The 22,176-nt window shown below is 44.8% G+C and overlaps 1 protein-coding gene across 1 annotated transcript in view; it reads left to right on the top strand.

Annotated features, from left to right (window-relative positions):
• Window positions 1-3,459: 3,459 nt before the first annotated feature.
• The window catches only part of TRABD2B (TraB domain containing 2B), a 280,138-nt gene continuing 261,421 nt past the window's right edge, over window positions 3,460-22,176 (top strand). Inside the window, exons 1-2 of the mRNA XM_030455387.1 lie at window positions 3,460-3,692; window positions 4,244-4,804. Of these exons, the coding sequence (XP_030311247.1) occupies window positions 3,585-3,692; window positions 4,244-4,804 (669 nt within the window). The 5' untranslated portion in view covers window positions 3,460-3,584. The remainder of the gene's footprint in view (window positions 3,693-4,243; window positions 4,805-22,176) is intronic.

Below are 22,176 nucleotides of genomic sequence, written 5' to 3'. Positions count from 1 at the left end.
AACTCATCTGAAGGAGAAAAAAAGTTACAATTACACAAAAGAATTAATTTCCCCTGCTGTTACTAAAGAGTTGTCTTCATAAAAAGCTTGTGGCATGCTTTTGTATCTTAGGTGGAACACTGTGATACATATCATGTGGTTTGTGGTCTCTTCTTCCTACTGCCTGAAGCTCTGGCTGCAGTTCCCCAACCTGACCAAATCGGTACACACCCTCATCACCCTCCCAGTGGGAATTCTGTTCCTGTTCTGCTTTTTTTTTTTTTTTTTTTCCTTCTTCTTTTTCTTAGTCATCTTACCCACAAGTGGCATAAATCAAGGCGAGGCTGTGTTTTCACAGCTAGGCAGTTCTTGCAACATCAGGGCTGAGTTTAGGGGAATGGCTGGAAAACTTGCTATACTCACATACACACACACACACACCTGCCTTTTGGCTAATGGAAAATGAGCACAGTGCCAAAGATGTTTGTTTATTCTTGCCCTGGGTGCTTTGATATGTATGCCATCAACCAGGGTAATCACCCTACCTCACAACAGGGCAGCCATGACTGAATGAAGCCTCACATTGCCTTATAGACCTCCCATGCATCTTCTCTAGCGTGTGAAGTGTTGGATCATGCTACTGGAGAAGTCCTTACCAGCCTTCTGATGAAGCCACTCTATTCTTTCACTATTTTGGAAAATTTGGGAAGGAGGTAGAAAGAAAGTAGACCAGGTTGAAGACACTCAGTGAGGCAAAATGCAGCCATGTCACCTTGGAAGTGGCACTTGCTGAACACAAGGATGCAGCTGTGAACATATGCAGGATCCCCCATGCTACAGTGTCATGACAGCATCAAGCTTGTAGCTTTTAACTGATTTGTAGCAGCTCAGCAAAAAACAACACTGTGTTGTGACTGGAAGTTGCCCTTGTTGGTACAGCATCTGCTGGGACACGGGCTGCACAATCCTTCCTACCTCAGACTTCACTTCAAGTGAGGGTCTGGCCACCTACAGTGCCCATCCAGCACCGAGCACACTTGTGGGTGGGCTGGGAGTGGGTGCTGAGGCACGTCTGTGAGAAAGGTGGGGCTGCTCAAAAGAGAGAGATGGAGTGGGCACATGGAGCCAGGCTCTGCCCCCCCCTGTCCTCGCAGGGTTGTGTTGGCACACCAGCCACGCTGCGGCAGCAAGCTGAGAGGTGCTGGTGTCGTGTCCCCCCAGGGGCAGGTAGAGGTGGGGAGGTGGTAAGAGAGCTCAAAGCCTACAAAGCAGCGCACACCCACCTGTGGCCATGCCCATGCAACGTCCCAACCACACAGGGCCAAGGGTGACTCCAGGCCAGCAGCACCCAGTAAAGCCATGACTTGTCTCACTGAACCATCCTGTGCCACAGTGATGGGACACCTTGTGGGCTGTTCCTCTGTGTCCCTTCTCTCAACCTTAGCCTGGAGTAGAATGTAAAAACTAAGTATTTCTTTGCATGAACTAGAAACAACACGAAGAAAACAAACCCTCTGCCCCTCTCTGCATGATTTTTACCTGCCTGGAACATCCGGAAGGAGGAGAAGATGATGAGAGTCCTCACTTAGAAAGGAGCCACTGGTCCTGATGCTGCAGTTATGAGACCACTCTCCTGCCTCTGGAGGCCAGAAGCACCCATGGGATGCAGGCACGATGGTTCGAAAGCCCCTTTAGCAACCTGTGTAGCTGCATTTGTTCATCTGTAACCACAGCAAGTGGTGTCCCTCAGTCTTCACAGGGCATTTGGGAAGCCACGCATACAGCCAGCTAGGCCTGAGTGCCACCATCTTTGGCAAAACCCCTGCTGGCTCCACTCCTGAGTTTTGCCAGAGCAAGGACGCTCCCTCATGCTGGCAATTTATGTATTTCACCAAGCACACCTGGGTGGTTTTGATTCTTTTCAATATAGCCAGGAAAGTCACAATTCTGTAAAGGGTTCACAGCTGTGGTGATAGTGAAAAGGATGGGGTCCAAATACTCTCTGCTTTGTACTCTGTCACCAACACAGCATGGCTGCAGGGTGTCCCGCAGAGAGAAGGGGGTACATCTGACCCCCATCCTGTCCTGAATGGACCCAGAGTCGTGCAGGAGTTGTGCAGGCAGAGGTGACAGTCACTGTCAGGTTGTTCTCTCCTCTGAAACCATGTGGCTGTAACAGAGGTTGGCACCTACGAGGGTGCTTGATTTGCAGCAGCTGGACTTGAGTGCCTTCTGTAACAAAAGCTCCAGACCATCAGGGATCCTGGATGTGCTTTCACCAAGAACCAGATCATATCTTGTTGGAGGAGGGTGCTTCCTTTCCTACTGAGCCCCTGGAAACTGGGTATCTAATGGTGTGAGCAGGACAGGTGCACCTTGTGAAAATGCACGGAGAGGTTCCCTTCCATCCTCCTGAGGCTGAGGAGGCACAGGGGGACTCCTCAGGGGTGCCCATCCCTGCAACGACATCACTATGCAGGGTCCCCGCGCCATGCAGGACCCACGTCCTTGACCTGTCCTCCACCCTGGCCTGGTTTCGGGTGGGCCAGAAGAAAGCAGAGCCTGTGAGGGAGGACATGTCCCCTCATGCCTGGGAGCCGAGCGGGTCAGGGCAGCCGGCGAAGGGCAGCGTGGGAGGGGGCGGTGGGGAGCCTGAAGGCATCCCCTCAGGAGCTGGCTGCTCTCGGTTGCTTCCCGGGACTAACCCTGACTGTGTGATTTTGGTTTAATTTCTTGAACGCGGGAATGCTGAAACTTTTATGTATTCTCCTTTCGGTGTTGGAAGCGGGGGAAGCACCCCGCAGGTGCTGCCGCGCTTAGCGAGGGGTGGCGGGCGAGGCGGGAAGGCGGCCGCCCCTCAGCAGCCTCCGCCGCTCGGTTGGGCTGAGCCGCTATCGCCCCCTGGCGGCCGTCCCGAGCGGCGGCCCCGGGCGGGAGGCGCGGGCGGGCCGGGGCGGCTGCGCGAAACTTTCCGCCGGAGCCCGAGTTCGGCCTCCCCGGTGCGGTGTGCGCCGCCGCCCCGCGCAGCAGCGCCCGCCTTCCCCGGGGAGACACGGGAGCCCCTCTTGGCCGCCGAATTTAAAAAAAGAAAAAAAAAAGAAAAGAAAAATTTTAAAACTTTCCTTTTATTTTTTTTTTTTTTATTTTTTATTTTTCGGGCTAAATCGCTCCCCCGTTTCTTTCTGAATCTTCCCCCGAACTGGCGGAGCGGGAAGGGAGCTTCTCCGATCTGCAAAATCAAAGCATGGCGGAGGCTGGCGATGAGAACCGTCCTCCCCAAAGCATCCAGCGCCTCTGACAAGCCCGGAGCCAGAGGGGGTGGGGTGGGGAAGGGCGGGAGGGGGGAGAGCATGGGAGGGAGGGGGCGGCCAGTCCTTCCCCCTGCACTTGTCAGATGCAGATGGGACTGACAAAGTTTGTTTGAATAAAAAGAAAAAAAAAAAAGCCAAAAAAAAAAAAGCCAAAAAAAAAAAAAAAAAAAAAAGGGGGAAGAGCAGGAGGAGGGGGAGGGAAAAAAAAGGAAAAAAAAAAAAAAAAAAAAAAGATCCTAGAAATCCAAAAAGGCTCATCTGGGAAGGAGAGAGAGGAGAGCGAGAGGAAGCGGGATGCAACTCAACCTGACGCTGATCTGCTTCGTCTTCGGGGGGTTCCTGCCCGACGCCGCGGCCCGGCGGGAGCAGATGGACACGGGGCAGTGCGACCTGCCCCGCTCGGTGAGCCGGGCCGGGCCGAGCCGGGCCGGGGGGGCGCGGCCGTTCGGGGATGCGCGGCTGCCCGCGGGACCCTCAGGGGCGCGGAAGGGGGATATGGGGGTGGGTGGTAGGTGCGGAGCGGGGGCGCGGAAGGGGGGTGGAGGGGTGACACCCCTACCCCCACGCGGTTCTTGTGCGTGCGGCCCGCGCCCGCGCGTGTCCCCGCAGGTGTGGCGCTGCCCGCGTGCCCCCCCTGCGCACTTCGAGGGGGGGACCGGACGGGACGGGACGGAACGGGACAGGATGGGACGGGATGGGACGGGATCTCCGGCGGGTGCGGGCCCGTGGGGATGTGGCGGTCGGAGGGACCCCCGGGGCAGAGTGGGGGTCACGGCGGGACGCTGCCCCTCGAGGGCCTCTTAGTGCTCCTGGGCTTGGCTTGCTCCCGGCTCGGCCAGGGATTATGTAGGGAGATGGGGGAAAGGGACTCCCTTCCCCAGGCGGTGTTCCCCCCCGCCGTCTGCCTCCTGCCCCGCTGCCACTTGACCATCCCCCATTTTCTTCCCCCCCAGCAAGGAGAGCTCAACTCCTTCCTCTGGACCATCCGCCGTGACCCCCCCGCCTATCTCTTCGGCACCATCCACGTGCCCTACACGCGCGTGTGGGACTTCATCCCTGACAACTCCAAGGCCGCCTTCCACGCCAGCTCCAGCGTCTACTTCGAGCTGGACCTCACCGACCCCTACACCATCTCAGGGCTGGCCAGCTGCCAGATGCTGCCCCACGGGGAGAACCTGCAGGACGTGCTCCCCCGAGAGCTCTACCGCCGCCTCAAACGCCACCTGGACTACATCAAACTGATGCTGCCCCACTGGATGACCCCGGACCAGCGGGGCAAAGGGCTCTATGCCGACTACCTCTTCAATGCCATTGCTGGCAACTGGGAGCGCAAGAGGCCTGTCTGGGTGATGCTCATGGTGAACTCCTTGACCGAGACGGACATCCGCTCCAGAGGGGTGCCGGTGCTCGATCTCTACCTCGCCCAGGAAGCTGAGAGGATGAAGAAGACGACGGGTGCGGTGGAGAGGGTGGAGGAGCAGTGTCACCCCCTGAACGGGCTCAACTTCTCCCAGGTAAGGAGGCTCCTGGGCCTCGTGGCTCATCTATCCCAGAGGTAGGAGCCGTTCTACTTGTTGTTTATGACTGTTCATAGGGTGAACCTGTTGCAGTGGGACAGGTCACCTCAGCATCTTGTCTGTCAGACTGCCCGCTCTCTTGTCAAGCTGCCTGCAAAAAATCCTGCCATGTGCTCAGTGAGTTTGTCATGTGCATTATTTGTTTGAGAGGCAAATGTTCCAGGGTGTGAATGTGCATGTCTGCCGGTTTGCCACTCGTGAGGGAAAATTACACGCCTCTTGTCTTGTCCCAGAGCTGGATAAAAAGTAAATGGCTTTGTTTGTTTTTAAATAGAGGAGCTCTGTGGTACTTGTCAGGAAGAGGATGAAGCATAAACAATGAAAAAAAGAATTTTTGACATTGTTCAAATAGGTTTAAGTATGTGCAAACTGTCAGTCGTCTTTTTAGTAGTCACTCGAGGTCAAATCAGACTGGCTCATGTTGCCCTCTTGTACTGGGAGAAATTAAGTATTCAATCTGCATGGATTTTTTCGTTTTAGAACAGGTGAAGTTCAGCAAAAAGATAAGGATGTAGATTAGAAAACAAAAGTTATTGGTGTAACTGGACTCCAGAATTCTTTCAGTGGATTTAGTTTTAAACAACCAAATCTGAGCCATGCAATCCATTTCATTTCAGTGGATTAATCAGGGACAGAGGCACAGCTATTGACTTTGCTTTGTGTAACTGTTTATATGAAATCAGTTTTACTAGAAATTCAGGAAATGAATGTGTGTGGAAGAAAAATATTCCAGAGGAAATTTACAATGGTGTCAGTTACTGCTATGATACTTTGTTTTTAACCTGCTTTTCCTCATTACTTTTGGATCAGCTATTTGCAACTTTATCTTGCTGTCCTAGTTTGAGCAAAAAAAAAAAAATTATTGGTGATGTAGGAATAAGGATTAAAGTACTGATCTTTGGTGTGATGAAAATCTCCTTAGAGTGCCTTCACCAAAGAGGGTGAAGAAGAGTCCCCTGAAACCTAGAGGGAACTGTTGTCAGGGAAAACAAAACTTTCACTAAAACTTGGTTCATGTGATGTTTCCACTAGAAGTTTAACTCTGCATGCAGCCTTCACTGGAGAAGATTTGTTGCATGCAATTCTGGAGGGATTTTCTTGTCTATCAACAAAAATATTTAAAAGAAAGCCCCTCAGGACCCTTGCATTAATTAACACATGCTCCAAACAAGGAATTCGTTTTACCCTGTTCTGTTTGAAAGGTTTAAGTGTCTGTCCTCTCTGTTGAACCCCTTCTTTAAGGTGAGGTAAAAATAATTAACTGTTCTAGACATCCAATAGCATTTGGTTGTATTAGGTCAGAAATGGCAGTGAGAAACAAGGACATGAAAGCACTTGGTTAAAAATGTACCACTTCGAAGCCTTTTAAATGTGAATCTTATGAAATTTTTTTCTTTTTAAAGGGATAGAGAACAAAACTCACTGCTGCTCATACTGTAATTCTGCTTTTCTCTCACTTACTAAATTTCAAATAGAAACAAAAATTTTCCCCTTTGTTTTGCTACAATAGTAATATGAGAAAGCACAGAAAAAGTATCATCCCTGTTGTCAAGTAAGGGACAATCATTTATGCAAAAAGTTTGTGCTGATTAAAAAATACATTACATTTAAATTATTACAGAAAATTGACTTTGCTGCTAAAATGTATCAGTGTTCAGGAGTTTTCCAATATTGAAACTTTTTCTGGGAACAAGGCCACCAGAACAACATGAGACAAACCTAAACAAAACAAACCAGATATTTATTTTCTTGCTTCCTCTAGATCTCATGCATCCTGACACCTGGCTGGTTGTTTAACAATAGTAATTTGTAATGTTATCACACTGTCTGGCAGTCCTACTGCTCGGTGTATTACTGTGCTAATTTAGTGGAGTGGATTACTATTGCTAAGCTTTGCCTCCCAATTCCAGGTCTTGGAGCCTTCCTTAAGCAGCAGATAATTAAAGCACACTAAAATGGAAATTCGAAATTGAGCAGCTTTTGTTTTGTAGGGTGTTTGGAGAGTTTGATGAGAACATCTGTGATAAATTACAGTCCTGAATCTGCTAAGGGTGTCAGCAGTTTTTACCTGTTTTCAGCATTACTCTGATGTGTATAGTGCACGTAATTTCTACATTCAGAATTCAGGTTATAAAGCTGTGCCTTGCTGAATCATGTCAGTGCTTTTGTTATCTCTGTCCCTAAAGTCCACTATTCTTGCCCTTAGTGAATTAAGAGAGAAAAAAAGCCTTTTTTTTTTTTTTTTTTTTTTTCTTTTCACTTCTTCCCCTCAAAGGAAGCTTTGTGCTACTGCAAATATTTAATCTGACTACACGCACCAAATCTGTTAATCTGATACTGTGAGGAGGAGGAAATCTAGGAGTGGTCCCGGTGTGGTAGTTGGTTTTGATCTGCTCTGAAAGAAAGCAGATACACTTGCATTTTTGACTAGAAACAATCTTTGAAACGTTCTGTGCCTGGCTTTGAAATGTTGATTGTCTTAGCCGGATGAAAAGGTTAAGGTGGCTCATATAATTGGCTGCTTCCTGGAGAGCCAGCTCTTGCAGGTAGAGCAAGGCACATTGTTTTCTATTGTAAACCCAGAACTTTGTAGTTTGATGCTCTGTTCCTCCTGAAACCTCTGCTCAGCATTTCCTGCTGCTCTCCAAGCCCAGCACCCCTCAGGTCACCCTGTTTTCCTGCTACTTTCCTGCAGGGCTGGCGATGGGAGCATCCTCACTGCCCCCAAACTCTGGCAGCTGCTGGTCACCCAAAATCTAAGCCCTAGGTATTGCATAGCTGTGTCTGCATCACAGCAAAAGGATGGGTTGGGAGCCTGGTAAAAGGGTGTCTCAGATGAGGTTTCGATCATGTTGAAGTTTCACCACTTCTTGTTACATGAAGTTTCAGGGTTTTCAGTGAAAGTGGGACAGAAGGAGCTGAGAGGCACCTAATGAAGAGGAAACAGACAACTTTTGTGTCTGATGGCAAAGATACTTTGTTACAGAATGGCCACAAAAGTGCAACATCAAGTGGGCCAGGACTGAGAACAGCAGGTGAGGGGCAGATGGAGTTCAGGGCCTTCTGATGTGGAGTTGCCAGCATGGGCACTGCAGCTGGTGCCATGCCAGGCTGTGAGGACTTGCTCATGCATCCCATGGGGGCCAGCTCAGGAGGGAGTTAAGCTTTTCCTCCTCTTTGTGACCCTCACGCAAGTCTGTGGTGAAAAGCTCTCCTCAGGCTGACATAGGCTGTTTCTGGAGCAAGGAGGATGGGGACACTGACCCCTGCATCTGTTCGGTTCTGTCTGCATCCACCCTGATCACCCGGGGCTCTGGTGGAACCCCCATTCAGCACTTTGGGGCAGCATCACGTCCTCACTGAAAGTGATCAGCCAGGGGGAAGGTTTATTCCTCTACCCAGACCCCTCTGCCCTGGGGAGATGGATGGTAGTTCTTGCTCGTGTTTGATCCTGTCCCTCAGAATGATCCCCATACTCAGACAGTGCTGATGTTCCTCCCTCCTTGGAAATAAAATCCCTCTCTCATCCCATCCTGAGCTCACTCTCTTTAGGGAGAATCTGCATTCAGCCTGTGCCTTATGCCCTGAATCCCAAGGTTTGTGAGGAGAATTCTGTGTCAGGGCCAGAGCCCATCCTGACCTGGCAGTGGGGGAAGCCATCAGGCCAGAGAAGAACCCCCAGCACCCCTTTTGCTCTTCCTCAGCTGCTCGGGGCTCGCAAAGCCCTGACTCTGGTCTTCTCTGGCTGGTATCATTTCCAACTGCAGGGGGAGATGTTAAATATCAAACCAGTGTTGATTGGATCAGAGACAGCCTCAAAGAAAGAAACCTTAGACTGTGCCAGATTAAACTTCACACTTCACCATTCTTCCCCTTTCATTTCTTTGCCGCCTCATTCTCTGCACAAATAAACCTTGTCTCCCTGCTTTCTACCAATGAGACAGCATTCAAGAGGCAGGAATGACTTTGTTAACAAAATCAGTCTTCATTTCCCAGGTCCTGCTGTTCCATCAAACCCTGGGACATGGCAGCTTTGATTACTCTAGTGATAGGATTAGGGGGAGAACAAGTGCTGGTTAATAAAAGGCCAATGGGTGGTCCATCACGTTTGGTCACTGACAGATCTGCAGCCTTCCAGTTGGACCTTCAGTGGCAAAACAGCACGAGACAGTCATATAGAGACAGGGCCAGGGCCTTGAGCTGCTATTCCATCTCCCTTGTCCCCTTGAAAAATTAAACAGTTCTGTGATCACAAAGCTCGGATTCTTGGAGCTGACAGGGACTGGTATAGCTGACTGCAAGGGGAATTTGCCTGTTTATACTAATGAAAAGTCTAAGCTCCAAGTTTTCTAAACTGGATTAAAGGGCTCATTTTCAGTGCTAGTTCACTTTTGACAGTCTGTGTAGTTTATTTGAGGGAGCATTATTGATTTTTTTTTAAATAGGATTTGTTTTTTAATAGGAAAAGTGGGTTTTTTCTTAAATTGTCCTTTTTCTTTTGCTTTTAAAAGATTTTAGGCTTTGAGAAAAGAGCAACAGTCATCAAAAATAGCTTAATATCATCTGTTTGGTTTGCTAAATGTTGTTGAAAGAAATGTTGTTAAAAGATTTGATTCTACATAGTTATACATAGTGCACACAGTTTTCAGCTTGCTGGCTCTAATTAAACTATCACTTTCCCTCCCTGCACCCTGGGGTAAAAGAATTCCCCCAGTAAAATTAACCTTGGGGTAGAGATTCATACAGCAGAAATAGAAAACCTTCCATTAACTCACTTTGAATACTACTGGAGCTGCTTTATGTCTTTACTTTTAGGGGAATGGCTGAGGGTGAAATTATGCAGGTATTGCAACTACAGCAGGCACAGTAACACCTGAAAGGATCAGCAGCTGATGCTTTATATATATATAAATAATTATACTGTACATGTATAGTTATAACTACCTGTACATGTTACTCTTTACAGCCACTTACTTTGTGCTTCTTTACCACAGCCCCCTTGAAAGGCCCACCCTGGGATTTGATGCCCATTAATAAAAAAACCAGTCAGTTAAAGGTGGCTTGAGGGACAGATGGCAATTCTTCTCTTCTATTTATTATATATATAACTGAGAGAATTTTTTGTAGAACAGGTTAAATGATTCCTTCTGATCTTTCACACCTCCTTTGGTAAGATTCAAGCCCAGGACAGATGTACTTGTCACCTGTAATCAGACCTGAAGGGGACTCTGCTGGTTGATTTTTTTGTAAAATTAGGAGTGCTGCTTGTGATAGTTTTTAGGCAGGAAATGCATCTTTAAGGTGGGCTTTAACAGGAACAAACCCTCAGAAAACAGTGGAGAACAAGCCTAATGCTCAGGGAAGTCCCTACTATATATGAGGCAGCTGAATGCTACCAATGTATAGAAGTCAAATAGCAGATTTGTGCCCTTTTTTCTGTGTGTGTGGTGAGAGTTGAGGTCAGAGCATCATCTCTATGGCTCTGGCAATGCCTGGTCCCTGCAGCAGAGAGCCCTGGTACTGTATGGGGAGCACCTGGGCATGCACTTTGCTTCCCAGAGGAGATTCAGTCCCCAAACTCTGTTTCACAGTAAGGGATCAGAAGAGAGGCAGATGACTCAATTCCATCCCTGTACTGAGGCACTTATTCTGCTTTCAAATCACTGTGGGATCTCTCCTGGAACTGTTTGCCACTTCCAAGCTGCCTCCTGAGTAAGTGCAAAATGCCCCCTTCTTCAGTAAATGACATTTTCACAGCAATGACTTTTTTCTCTGTTGTCTGCTTTCTGTTTCTCTTGCAGCAGCAGTCAGGTTCCTGCCCCAGACCCAGAGTGCTTTGCTTAGGAACAGAACCAACCATTGACCTTAAAAACCTCAACTTCAATATAGTGCAAACTACAGTCCTCAGAAAGTCTTTAACAGCCTCCCCTCAGCTCCCTAGTGAGTAGCAAGCCACGTTATAAAGCCAGCCCACATCTTTCAGACTAGTCAGAGGTTCCTATATTGAAAAAGCCAGGAATGATCTTAAGCAAGGGCACTCATTCACCTTGCACTCCTGTGGAGACAGAGATCAGCAGCAGGAATCCTGGCAAAGCATATTTGGGAACTTCAGAGGGATGTACTGTAAAATAGCAGGTTTCCCCTGTGCTGGGCTTTACACTGCAAACTCTTATTAATCTCTTCACTGTCATTAGGAGTTGATGAGACAGGTAAAAGGCAGCAGAAATAACAAAGTTACTGCTTGATCCACATGAAATTGGTGTGATTTCTTTCATCTTTTGGTCCTATCAGAGGGGTTCCCTGGATGCTTGGGTGAAAGACTACTGTAAAATAACCTCCCCAGAGCACAGTGTTTAAGATAACACAAAATGGAGATTTTCAGCAATGACCAGTGTTTTTGGAACTTGATTTTTTTAACTTTCAAGAGTTAGCATCAGAAGAGCCCTATTCTGGAGAGAAACACCTCCCTCATGTCCACAGTTTCCCAAATCCATCTGACAAGCACATCAAATCCTAATATACTTATAGGTCTTATAATATACTTATAAGTCTATACTAATAGACTTAAAACCCACAGAAAGTACCATGGGTTGATCACAAAACATCTCAAATTATTTATAGGTTACATTCACTAAGATTTTTATGAAACTTTCACAATTTGTGAACATAACATTCTTTCTATAACACATAAAACATTGTGGTTTCCATCTCCCTTGAGACACCAGAAATTAAACTGGTGCCTGCAGAGCTTAAAACTGCAGATATCAGTGTTTGAACTTAATGTCTCTGTTCTAGGACTGGAATTAGAACAAGGCTTTGCCCTGCAGAGTGGGAACAGACGTGCAACTAAAATGCATGACTGGTTGTATCCATCACAACAGCTCATAGTTATGGTGTCTCATTCATCTCCATGGATTTGCTTTTTCTGCTGTTGAAAAAACCCCAGTATATCTGCCTTGTGTTGTTATAGTTTATTAGGTCTTGTAATTTAAATGCACAGAGATTTCAAAGGGACATGGCTAGTACCTGCTCAAGCAGGAATTAGCACAGATGACTGCTGCTTTTACCATTAGTTATTCCAACAGCCATCCCTACCATTTGGCTTTCCAATTTTTAGAGCTTCTGCTGCAAGTCATTTCAGGACTTTTAGCACAATATAAATGGAAGTTGCTAAAAACTGTAAATTAAAACCATGTGTTCAGCATTCTGGGATGGATGTTGTATGACTTGAGGAGGCTCTTTTGCAAAAGTATTTTTATTTTGAATGAGATCAAAGACCCTAGATTTTCCACTCTAAGGGTCATTTAACATAGGCCTAGATACCCCATTTCTCATCATAGATAGACTCCCGTGGCCAGTTATGCCTGAAGAAATCATCATCCCTGAAATACTGTAATTAGATTTATTATCAGTGGACCACTGCTGATCACTTCTCTCCAGGCACTGCAACAACACTGAGGCCTGAAGAGTCTTGCAGATGTCAAAAGAGAGTTTTATTACTCTGAGTTATGCAGAATAAGGATTGCAGCCCATGACAGTGGGTAGTGGTGTTGGATGTTGGTATGTATCAAATCCTATATGCTGCACTCATTCCAGAGAGTCCCTCACAGCCAGGGATGACACTGAACCATTTCCAGGAACTCCTCCAGGCAAACAGAAAGGACTGTAAAAAAGTAGACAGAAACTGTTCTCTTTCTTCTTTTCTAAGGTAGAAGTTAATGTGGAAGTTAACTTTTCAAATGAATTCCAGTCCAGAGATTCTTTGTGCTTGGGTGTCCCTGCAAAATCACAGAGTTCACTGAGGTGAGCATGGAGAAAAGGTGGCAACTCAGTCACATTCAGCATGATAGCTGGAACAACACAATTAATGGAACAGCACTAAATGCTTTCTGGTTTTCCCACTTTGCATCAAACTTTCTCCTTCTGCCCTAAGGCTTGTATTGCAGAACCTGTAGGCAGACACAGGTGTACTCAAATACATAAACCAGAGAAGATGCTGACTTCACAGGGCACAGCAGTATTCATCAGGCTCCCTTCATAAGCAAAGGAATGAGAAAAAGGAAACAGAAATCTTCATATTATTTTCAAACCTCTTTCCATTTTAATAGAAGTCAAGGTACGAGGAACACAGGAAAAATATTTCTTTAAAGTAGGAGATTCTGTGTCTTAAGTGTCCCCTTAATATTTTAGAGACTGTATTAAATCCAAGATATCCATTAGGCTCCCTCACTTTTGTTAGCAATCACAATGAAGACTGATTATTCTCTACACTTTCTGCCACTGCACAAATTTTTCTCTTCTTTGATTTCTTGCAGGCTTTTCCTGTTACAGGTGACAAGATAATAGTGATGGTAAATATTTATTTAAGTGTGACACAAAATGCTCACAACACAGGAGTTTGAAGAGTCAGCAGAGGGGGAGAGGACAAAAGGGTGCTTTAAGAAAAATGACAAACTTTTTGAAGGTTGTATTTCTGGCATGTGGTTAATTTACAATTTTATAAGTGATCATAGAGATTAAGGTTATTCTGTCAGTGACGTGTGATGGGACACATTCCAGTATGTCCCATTGGTTTTAAAGCACTGGTAAAATCATCATACCACTATCAACTGGAAAAGAGCTAAGACTTAAACCATGTGAAGAGCTGGTCCTGACTTACTGGAAGCCAACTGGGATTCTAACTTGAACTTTGCTTTCAAGCTGAGGCAATTTTTTACTTTTGGGATTTCACAGGAGCAAGAGAGGAGCAAGTATACTAAAGGGTTGAAATAATACTGGGTTTAAGGGTTAAATATGCAGAAGGCTCTTCTTCATAATGACATTCTTTCTGGTTCATACAGTCAAAAGGTAGAAAGAACATTGTCAAAAAAGCTTGTTATGTGCTTAATGAAGGAAATAACTGACTAAGATATAGTATCAGTCTCAGGTTTCTAGTACCAAATCAAGGCCAAAACAATTCTAAAATTGCCTTCAAACAACTGGGATGCTCTATGAAAACTGAAGCTCAGTTCTGTCAGCATTTCTCCTTTCCATTTTCAAAACACCAGGGAGATACTTTATTTGCTGAAGGGTGTGAGCATCAAGACATGAGACCAGGTTATACCATCCCGAAATAATCCAGGCCTTTTGGTGGTGAGGTGAAGTTCAGAGGGTGAAGGCAGGAGGCATTCACAGCCATGGAACATGGAACGCTATTCAACTTTATGGATTGGCTTGGTGCTGTATGCAGACTTGCACTGGCTAGCTGTGTTCCCAGCTAATAGTGTGAGGCCGGGGGAGGATTTCTTTATTAACTCAAGTGGCTTGGCTGTGAAATGAGACATACTGTACAGTATATAATTCAAGCTCACTTTCAAAGGCATTTTTGTTGAAGCTGAGCCTGTAACATGTATGCATCTGAAATACGCTCTAGAAACTTAGTAATTTAAGGGCAGCATTGACATTGGTTCATGTTCCAGTAATGGAATACTGCTTGCTTTAAAAAATACTCTATTTATATCTTAATTTATAAAGGACTGGTTTTTCTGAGAAAGAAATTGACTGCTTTGAGCACTTGCTTAGTGTTAACTATGACTGGGTAGGCTTGTAAGGGATGTACCCTGCAGAGACTTCAGCAAATAATGGCTCTGAAGTAGAAGGAAAGCAGAGTTGCATGCTCTTTGTGTACATTCTCAAACTGGAAAGTATTTGCTGTTGAGAATCACTTGTAGCAGTACCCTTTTGTGTCCTGGGAAGTACAAAAATCTCTAATCTCCCAAAAGGTGTCATATTTTGGCATACTTAAGTTGGATTTTGTCATTACTGACAAAGAGATTCTAGTGGAAGATATCCCCAGGAATGCAAAACACAATCACCAAAAACCCACACATGATCTCTTATCATGCTCTCTCTGAAGCTGTTGCAGATTCATTTGAATTACACTGGAAAGATTTATCTCTTATTAATGGAGCACTCTTCATTTTTTAAAATTGAGTTGTTGTGCAACACATCAAGTAACAATGTCATAACACATCGTAAATCAGTTTGTTCACTGAAAGATTCTAGATGAGTTAATCTAACATCCTGCACACAGTTCATGAGCAGTTAATTTTAGCAGTTCTCTTTGATATACAGCAGTTAAGGCAAAGCAACTCGAGCCATTCCAGAGGAGAGTCAAAACTGGTTAACGGCAAAGCAAGTACAGACAAAGATTGTTCAAGAGATAAAACCTTTGGCAGATCATTCAAGGGATCTTTGCTTTATATAGAACAATTGTAGCTCTAATACCAGCAGTGCAGACACTCTGGGACAAAGAGAAAACACACACACACACACCAAACCACAGAAGAAAACCACACTCACCACTTGGTACTTGCATCTAACATGAAAGTGAAGCTGAAGTTCACCAACTCTGACGTAATTACCAAAAAGCTCCGTGGCAGGCAATGACATGGGAAAAAATACCCCCAAAAAGCCATTCAGGAATTATTCCCATTGTTAGTGGAAGAAACTGAGAATGTTTGATTTGAAACACAAAGTCATCCAGCAGGCTGCCAATGCCATTTATCTCAAGGTCATGCAACATAAATAACTCCAAGGGCTAGCTCTAAAGTGGAGTAGCAGGAGGTACCTTAATAAAAACAGGGGAAGGGATTCCTCTTTCTTTGTGGTGGATGCCCAGCATACTACTGACAAGGTTTCAACACCTGGCACTCCCAACACCACCAAGATCAGAGAGTGCAGCTGAACAGCATCATGGAAGGAACTGTGGTTTTGAGACCAAGCCACTAAGCTGTCCTGCATTATCTGCAAGAATTAGTCAGGAAGAGTAAGTAAAAAGAGAAAGTCAGCTAGAAAAAAATTTCCTCTTGAAAGTTTTAAGTCTGCAAGGATTGAACCCTGTTCCACAGTAGGGACAACAAACATTTATTTACTGTTCAACTGAGTGGTCACAGGCATGTTCCTGTTCTTCCAACACACGGAAGAATCAGAGACTTCTTAACATTTTTTAAGATAAAAACAAGCTTAGCAACTGTCATGTCTAGTAATCCATCATCCCTATCAGTCAGGGAGGGAAGGGGTGTGTTTTGCCAAGATTGCTCAGACTTGAGAGTATAGCTTTGAAGATACCAACGGGAGAATCCCAAAAGACTTGGCACCCATTCTTTGTTCTGTGGGTTAAAGCTCCCTGCAGTTCCTGTTAAGACAAAGGAAGTAAGGATGCAGTCCGTGACTCTGGAACCCAAAGCTGTATCCCAGTGGTCCTCAAAACTGGACAAGGTGTCTTTCCCACGGGTTTATGTAGAAAGGAGATTGTTTAGGCAAATAATAAAAAACATTACTCAATATTCTTTAGTTTATTTATGATTTAGATAGACTGAAAAAGCAGACTTGTAACTTGGAACCACTCATGATTTCATGTTGAGTTCTTGTTGCCATGAAAAATAATGAACTAAACTCACAAAGTCAGGAGTTGAATTTCAAATGGAAAGTGTTTTGATCCAGATTTTCCTTTCCTGGTTCACTGCTAGAGATTACTGTGCAGCCCTTCACATTTGTATGGTCTGAGCATCAGTCCTTCTGAACAGAAAGCAAGCAAGCTGGGCATCTGGGAAACAAACCCTGACCATTAAATATGTACTTAAAGAATTATTTGATGTCTGCCTTACATAACATCTCTGAAACTAAGGCATGACTTCAGAAGCTGAAACATCCCAAATATGTTGTTATATCTGGGGCTCATACTGTGATTTATCCTTCTATAAATTTCTTATCCCTTTTGATTTATTTAATACTCTTAGAAAAATAAATATATGTAGGTGAAGAAACTACAGTCAATGAGAGAGGACATTCTACAGAAGTCTAGGCTGATTGCAAATTCCAGAACCTACAGTTCTAATGGGGAGGGATTATGGGATGCAACTTCATCCCTTGGTAAAGAGAGCAGCTCCACCCATCTTTGCACCCTATTTTAGTCCTTAATGAAACCAATTTTCTCAAACACAAATGATCTTTAAAAATGGCAGAGAGCATAGAATTGCATCACTAGCACTGTACCAAAGGCTTTTGTGTTGCAACAACTTTTGTTGAGGGATTATTGTGTTGAAAATCCAGTGATTTTGGCAGAGGCTGAGGAACTCAGCAGTTCCACTTTGCATGCCCTGCCATCATTCAACAAGCCGACCCTGTTGCTAGACATCTCAGTAGGGCAGCCAGTTGGCTTCTCCCAACCTCCTAAGGTTTCCAGATGTCATAACAAAATGAGAGAGAGAGACTTAGCCATCTTCCATGTGTTTACGCTGGAGCTGCTAGGCAGAGACCAAGCCACAGCACTGCACAGCTTTTCAAAAAGGACTTAATAGTCCTCTCTGTAAACACATCTAAATATTTGCTCCAGTGACATTTATCGCATCACACGTCTGGAGGGAGTGTTTGGTCCTTGTTTTGCTTGCATGTTTGGATTCTCTTATAAACATTAATGAAGTGCTTGAATATAAATGAATAAACCTCCCCCTTTCTTCCCACCCTGGAGGGGAGGGGAATGGAAGGGTATGAAGTAATAATAGTTCAACCTTCAACCCATAATTGCTCAGTACGTTTTGATGATAGCTTCTCACATGCTTTAAAAGATTTTATTTGGTGTGTACATCCATGCAGAAGGCATTGCACCTTTCTTCAAAGGCAGCTGGGGTTGGAGAAGGAGGCAGTCAGCATGCAGCAGTTTGTCATTTCATGTTTGGTTGGCCCTAGAAGGTTGCCCTGCTGCTGCATTCCCAACAGGATGGCAGAACTGTGCACATCTGCAACACTTTTCCTAGGGGTTATATTTAATTCATTTGTCCCTAGGCATCGACTTTTGCCTGTTGGCTGGACAGAGTAATGGGCCCCAAAAACCTCAGAGCTAACTCCATGCTGCTGCTTATCCACCTCTTGCAGGAGAACTGAGGTCATTTAATAGGTGTTTTGTAGTTATGGACAGCTTGAATATAACTGGAGACAATGTGCTTTCAGTGCCTTTCTGGAGGACAAAGGCCCTGGAAAATGAGCAGTGTGGTCTGGCTTTTGATTTCCTTGCTAAGGGAGTGGGAAAAGGAGGCATGGGTAGGGGAAGAGTGACCAAATCTTGTTTCCATAGGTGGTTACCATGGGGGCAACCTTTAGAATATTTTATATTATATCGAGTAGGAGGCTATAAACCAAATATGTTAAATGGCTGTTTCCTGCTCATGAGGGATAAAGTTGTGAAGCATAGCAAGGCTTCATCTCTCAACTTGCTTCAGACTGAGTATCTTGGTGATGTATCTTGATTCAGAACAGAGTATCTCATTCCTGCATGGGAGAGGCTACAAAACTACTGCTTTCTCCCTGTGCAGTTCAAAATGCCACAGCAGCTTCCATACATGATGAATTATCATGAACTCCTGCCAGGTGGGACAGTGCTTTTGCTCAAGACCTTACTAAATGTTCTTAGTTTCTGCAGCTGGGTTGCAGGAGCAGTGGTTTGGCTTGCTTAGAAGCCAGTAATAAAAGAAACTTCTTATTAGTCAAGAGAATCTCTTCAGAAATTCTCAAACTCATGCAATTAAGCTGTGACACATAGAAGAGGTAACCAGTGCCTAGAAAATAACTAAAAGTTTGTTGTTCAGACATTCATTAACAAAAAAATCATCCTCTTCAAGATATATGCAGGTTTGTTGTCCTTAATAATTGTATGTGCAAAGGATTTATTTTCCAATAATCAGGCTTTTAGAGGTGAAGATTAATACCCAAGAGGAAAAAAATGCTTGCTTCCTTCATCTAAGTGATTAGGTATAAAATGGGTTAAAAATTAATTCTGACTTTGGATCAGCATGTATATGAAACCATTCAGTCTACACATACTTGTATACTATTAGAAAGTTCCTGTCAACTCCATTAATTATCAGATTGCTTATTCAGTCTGTACATTCCTTGCATAAACCCATATCAGCTTTGCCTCTCCTAACAGTATTTGTTTATATGAGCCGGAACTCTCAATCCTGAGAAGTCTAAAATGCCTCTCAAAAGAATTTCTTTGTCTGTGCCTACAGGGACCCAGATTAATTGCTACTGAGAGGATTGTCTGGGGGGGTTTGGTGGGGAGCTGGGAGTAACAAAATTGTGTAGAGAGGTGTTCTCTGGTCACCTCTGTTGATGTTGATATTTAAAATAGAGGAGATTAAAATTGTTACAGTTCTCAGCAGTTGTGAAGTGAACACTGGAGGAAGAAAAAGTTGGGAGAAAGGGACAGAGGAAAGAATTTGCTGATATTTTTGTCATCTGCCTGATGTGCCAACACTAATGGAGGATTTTTTTTTTTTCCTAATTTATGGTCCAGTGCATTCAAGGGTCCCCATCGCTCAAGCATTCTGCCTTTTGCTCTTTTGCTGGAACACAAACATGGAAGTGTATTTGAAACTCACTGGAGTCTTAAAAAAACAAAATTAAGGCAAGCTGCCAGATCAGAATCTAATACACAACATATGTTTACAGGGCTATAGTCTCTTGCCATGCTGGTTTTAGCAGCACTCCAGTGTGAAGTAGAGTAAATGCCTTCCAAGACCCTTTATCTTTCATTGCACTTATCAAAACAGTAAAAATACTGGGTTTATTTCAGCAAATGTGCCTTTCCTCTTGTCTGGCACCCTTTGAATTCCCAACCACATTTGAGCTCAGTGGAAGAGTAAGTCCTTGCTCTTGTTTGCCTGGTTCTCCTCCTCTTCACAAGAACTCATCTGCCTTAGGGCTGGCTGGGTTCAACCACCAGGCTTGCAAACTTCCCTAAACTTCCTACCCCTCCCCCCCAGACTTCCCCTTAACTTCCTACCTGTAGTTTATAAGGAGAGAGTAAGCTGCCTTGGGCATTTCTAGTGTAAGTTTTGGCACTCTATGAGGAGACTGTGAAGAGAAAAGGATTGTCCAAGTGTAAGACAGGGGACTAAAGGAGTGAAAGATATGTTTTAAACTAACTCAGGATACCTCAGCTTGTCCAAATGCAAAAGGTGCCATTTATCCACACTCAGTTCAGGCCACAGGCTGCAAAGGATTATCAGCAGTGACTCACATTACCTGTTGTCACTTTTTAATACCCTGAGTTGCCCATTATCAGATTTGAACCCCAGTTTGGAGACAGAGGGAGAGTTCTTGATAAAAATACAAAGGCCATGTCCAACCCTGAAAAATGAGAACAGGCTCATTCTAGAGAGCCTATAGCCAAACCTGTCCCTTAGGGCTGTAAGAAAAAATTGTTTGCTTCAAACTTGAGCACTATCTTGGGAGTCTTCAGCACTACTGAGAGGGTGGTGGCCAGTGGCTGCTGGTTTACCAATGAGTCCTGGTGAGTCTTTCCGATTCCCTTCTGGACTCTTTTACCTGTGCCTTACATAGTGCTGGTGTCTGCCCATCCACTGGTGACTCCACTCAACCCACAGAAAAGCAGGAACACTGAGACTGGAGCTGGCTGCAGTGGAGGAGAGCTGCAAGCTGGAGGCAAGGGCTCCTGTGACAGCACAAAATTTAGGAGTGGGATGCGATGAATGATGCTGCAAGGCAGAGGGGATGGAAAACAGGGACAGTCAAGCCAGACTCCTGTCACCTCCTCCTGTGGCTGCTCTGCCCAGCGTGCAGCAGCCCAACTGCAAAGCTGCTACAGCAGCAGCTGGATGTGGCCTGGGGAATGTGTAATCAGTAACAGTGTGCAGAGTCCAGGAAAACTGAGCTTGAAGTGTCTAAAAATGGTGTGGGATGAGTCAAAGACTCGAAGGGTATTTGAAGCTCTGACAGAGCAGTAGCTCATCACTTTTTCTTTTCCTGCTCCTTCTCCATATGCAGGATATATTTCACCTGGATCCCATGAGCTCTGGATGCACTTCTCTAAGCTTATCAAGGGCTGTGCTTGCAGGCCAGCTGTGTTAGCAGGAAGCAAATCTTATCTGGGGCTTCAGAGACAATCCTGATATGGCCCTTTGTGCTTCAGTTCTATGCATGCAATATGGGCAGGAGCTATTTATTTGGGGAAAATGTTATTTTTTAAAAAACAGAAACAGTGCTCATGTAATTTTCTGTATTTCGAGTGGAAAAAAACCTTACCCTCAAATATCTCAATTTCAAATTTAAAGTGAACCTAGAAACACCCAGGGGTCTCATCAGCAAAGCAACAGTTTAGTGACTGACCCAGATGGACGTTTTTGTGCTCTTAGTTCATAACAACACATTTAAGAGAGAAAAACCCAACTTCTTAGCTTTTTTCTTGAGATACAATTGTTGTTTCCTGCTGAACTGTGGAAAGCAACAGAGGATGAAGTGTCCTGGCAGCTTTAGACGAGTATCTTAGTGGAGCAAAGAGTCCTCAGGTGCTTCCTCTCTAACACAACACCAGGGTGCAGGTAGTTTGAGATAGGGTGACTTTACTTCTATAGATTATGTTCTTTACAGACATATCAGGAAAGTTACAGTGCTTTACAGATTACAAGTTACTGCCTATAAGAGACTTAATATGTGTTTTCATCTGTTTTCCAGTGGGCCAGATCTCTGCTCCCATTTAGTTGTATCATGCTGTGAGCAATCATTGTTCTTGATGTAGTTTTGGATCAAAATGGGGGACAGGACATGGCAGTTTCACCTCAGCATTTCATGAGGGAGGCCTGTCCTAAACTGTTTTAGCCTGAAGTTCATTTCATAAATAAAAATCCCATGGAAGCCACAAAGGCTGTAGTGTAAATACAGATCTCTCATCTGTTGCAGCTCCAGGACTTCATTCTTTGTAGGTCAGATGACTTAGAGCTTTTGCCTTCACCCTTGGACCACAACCAACCAACCAACCAACCAATCAACTCCCCTTTCACTTGATGAGACAGTTTGAAGAGGTGCTCATAGTTCAGATTTGCAGTCCCTCATCCTTTTCTTTGTCCCCCAGAAGTGTCTTCTTTCTGTCACTAGGGAGAGCAGCTGCCTAGTTCAGCTTTTGAGTCAAAAGTTGAGTCTTTTGCCTTTAATGCTTGTTTGCTGTTGCTGCTTGGTTTTAGAGTGATGTATGGATCTGTTCACCACTCTGTTTTCTTTATGCATAGTTTGATTTGACTGGTAAGTGCAGAGTAATGTTCAGAAGAGTCAGTCAGTAAAAACTCCATTTTGATGGTTCCTTGGACCCAGTGACTACTGGGATAGTGATGTCTCCCTTACAGGTTCTGTTTCCTGTAATTCAACAGTATTCTAGGTCCTAATCTCTTGCTGTGTGCAGACAGCATTTACTGTGTGCTTTGTTGCTGCCCAAATGCAGATGTAGGTTTTAGATTATGAGATTTCAAGTTCTG

Source organism: Calypte anna, chromosome 8 (genome assembly GCF_003957555.1).
Source record: "Calypte anna isolate BGI_N300 chromosome 8, bCalAnn1_v1.p, whole genome shotgun sequence".
Classification (NCBI taxonomy): Eukaryota; Metazoa; Chordata; class Aves; order Apodiformes; family Trochilidae; genus Calypte; species Calypte anna.
This window is presented reverse-complemented; position numbering and strand designations above follow the sequence as displayed.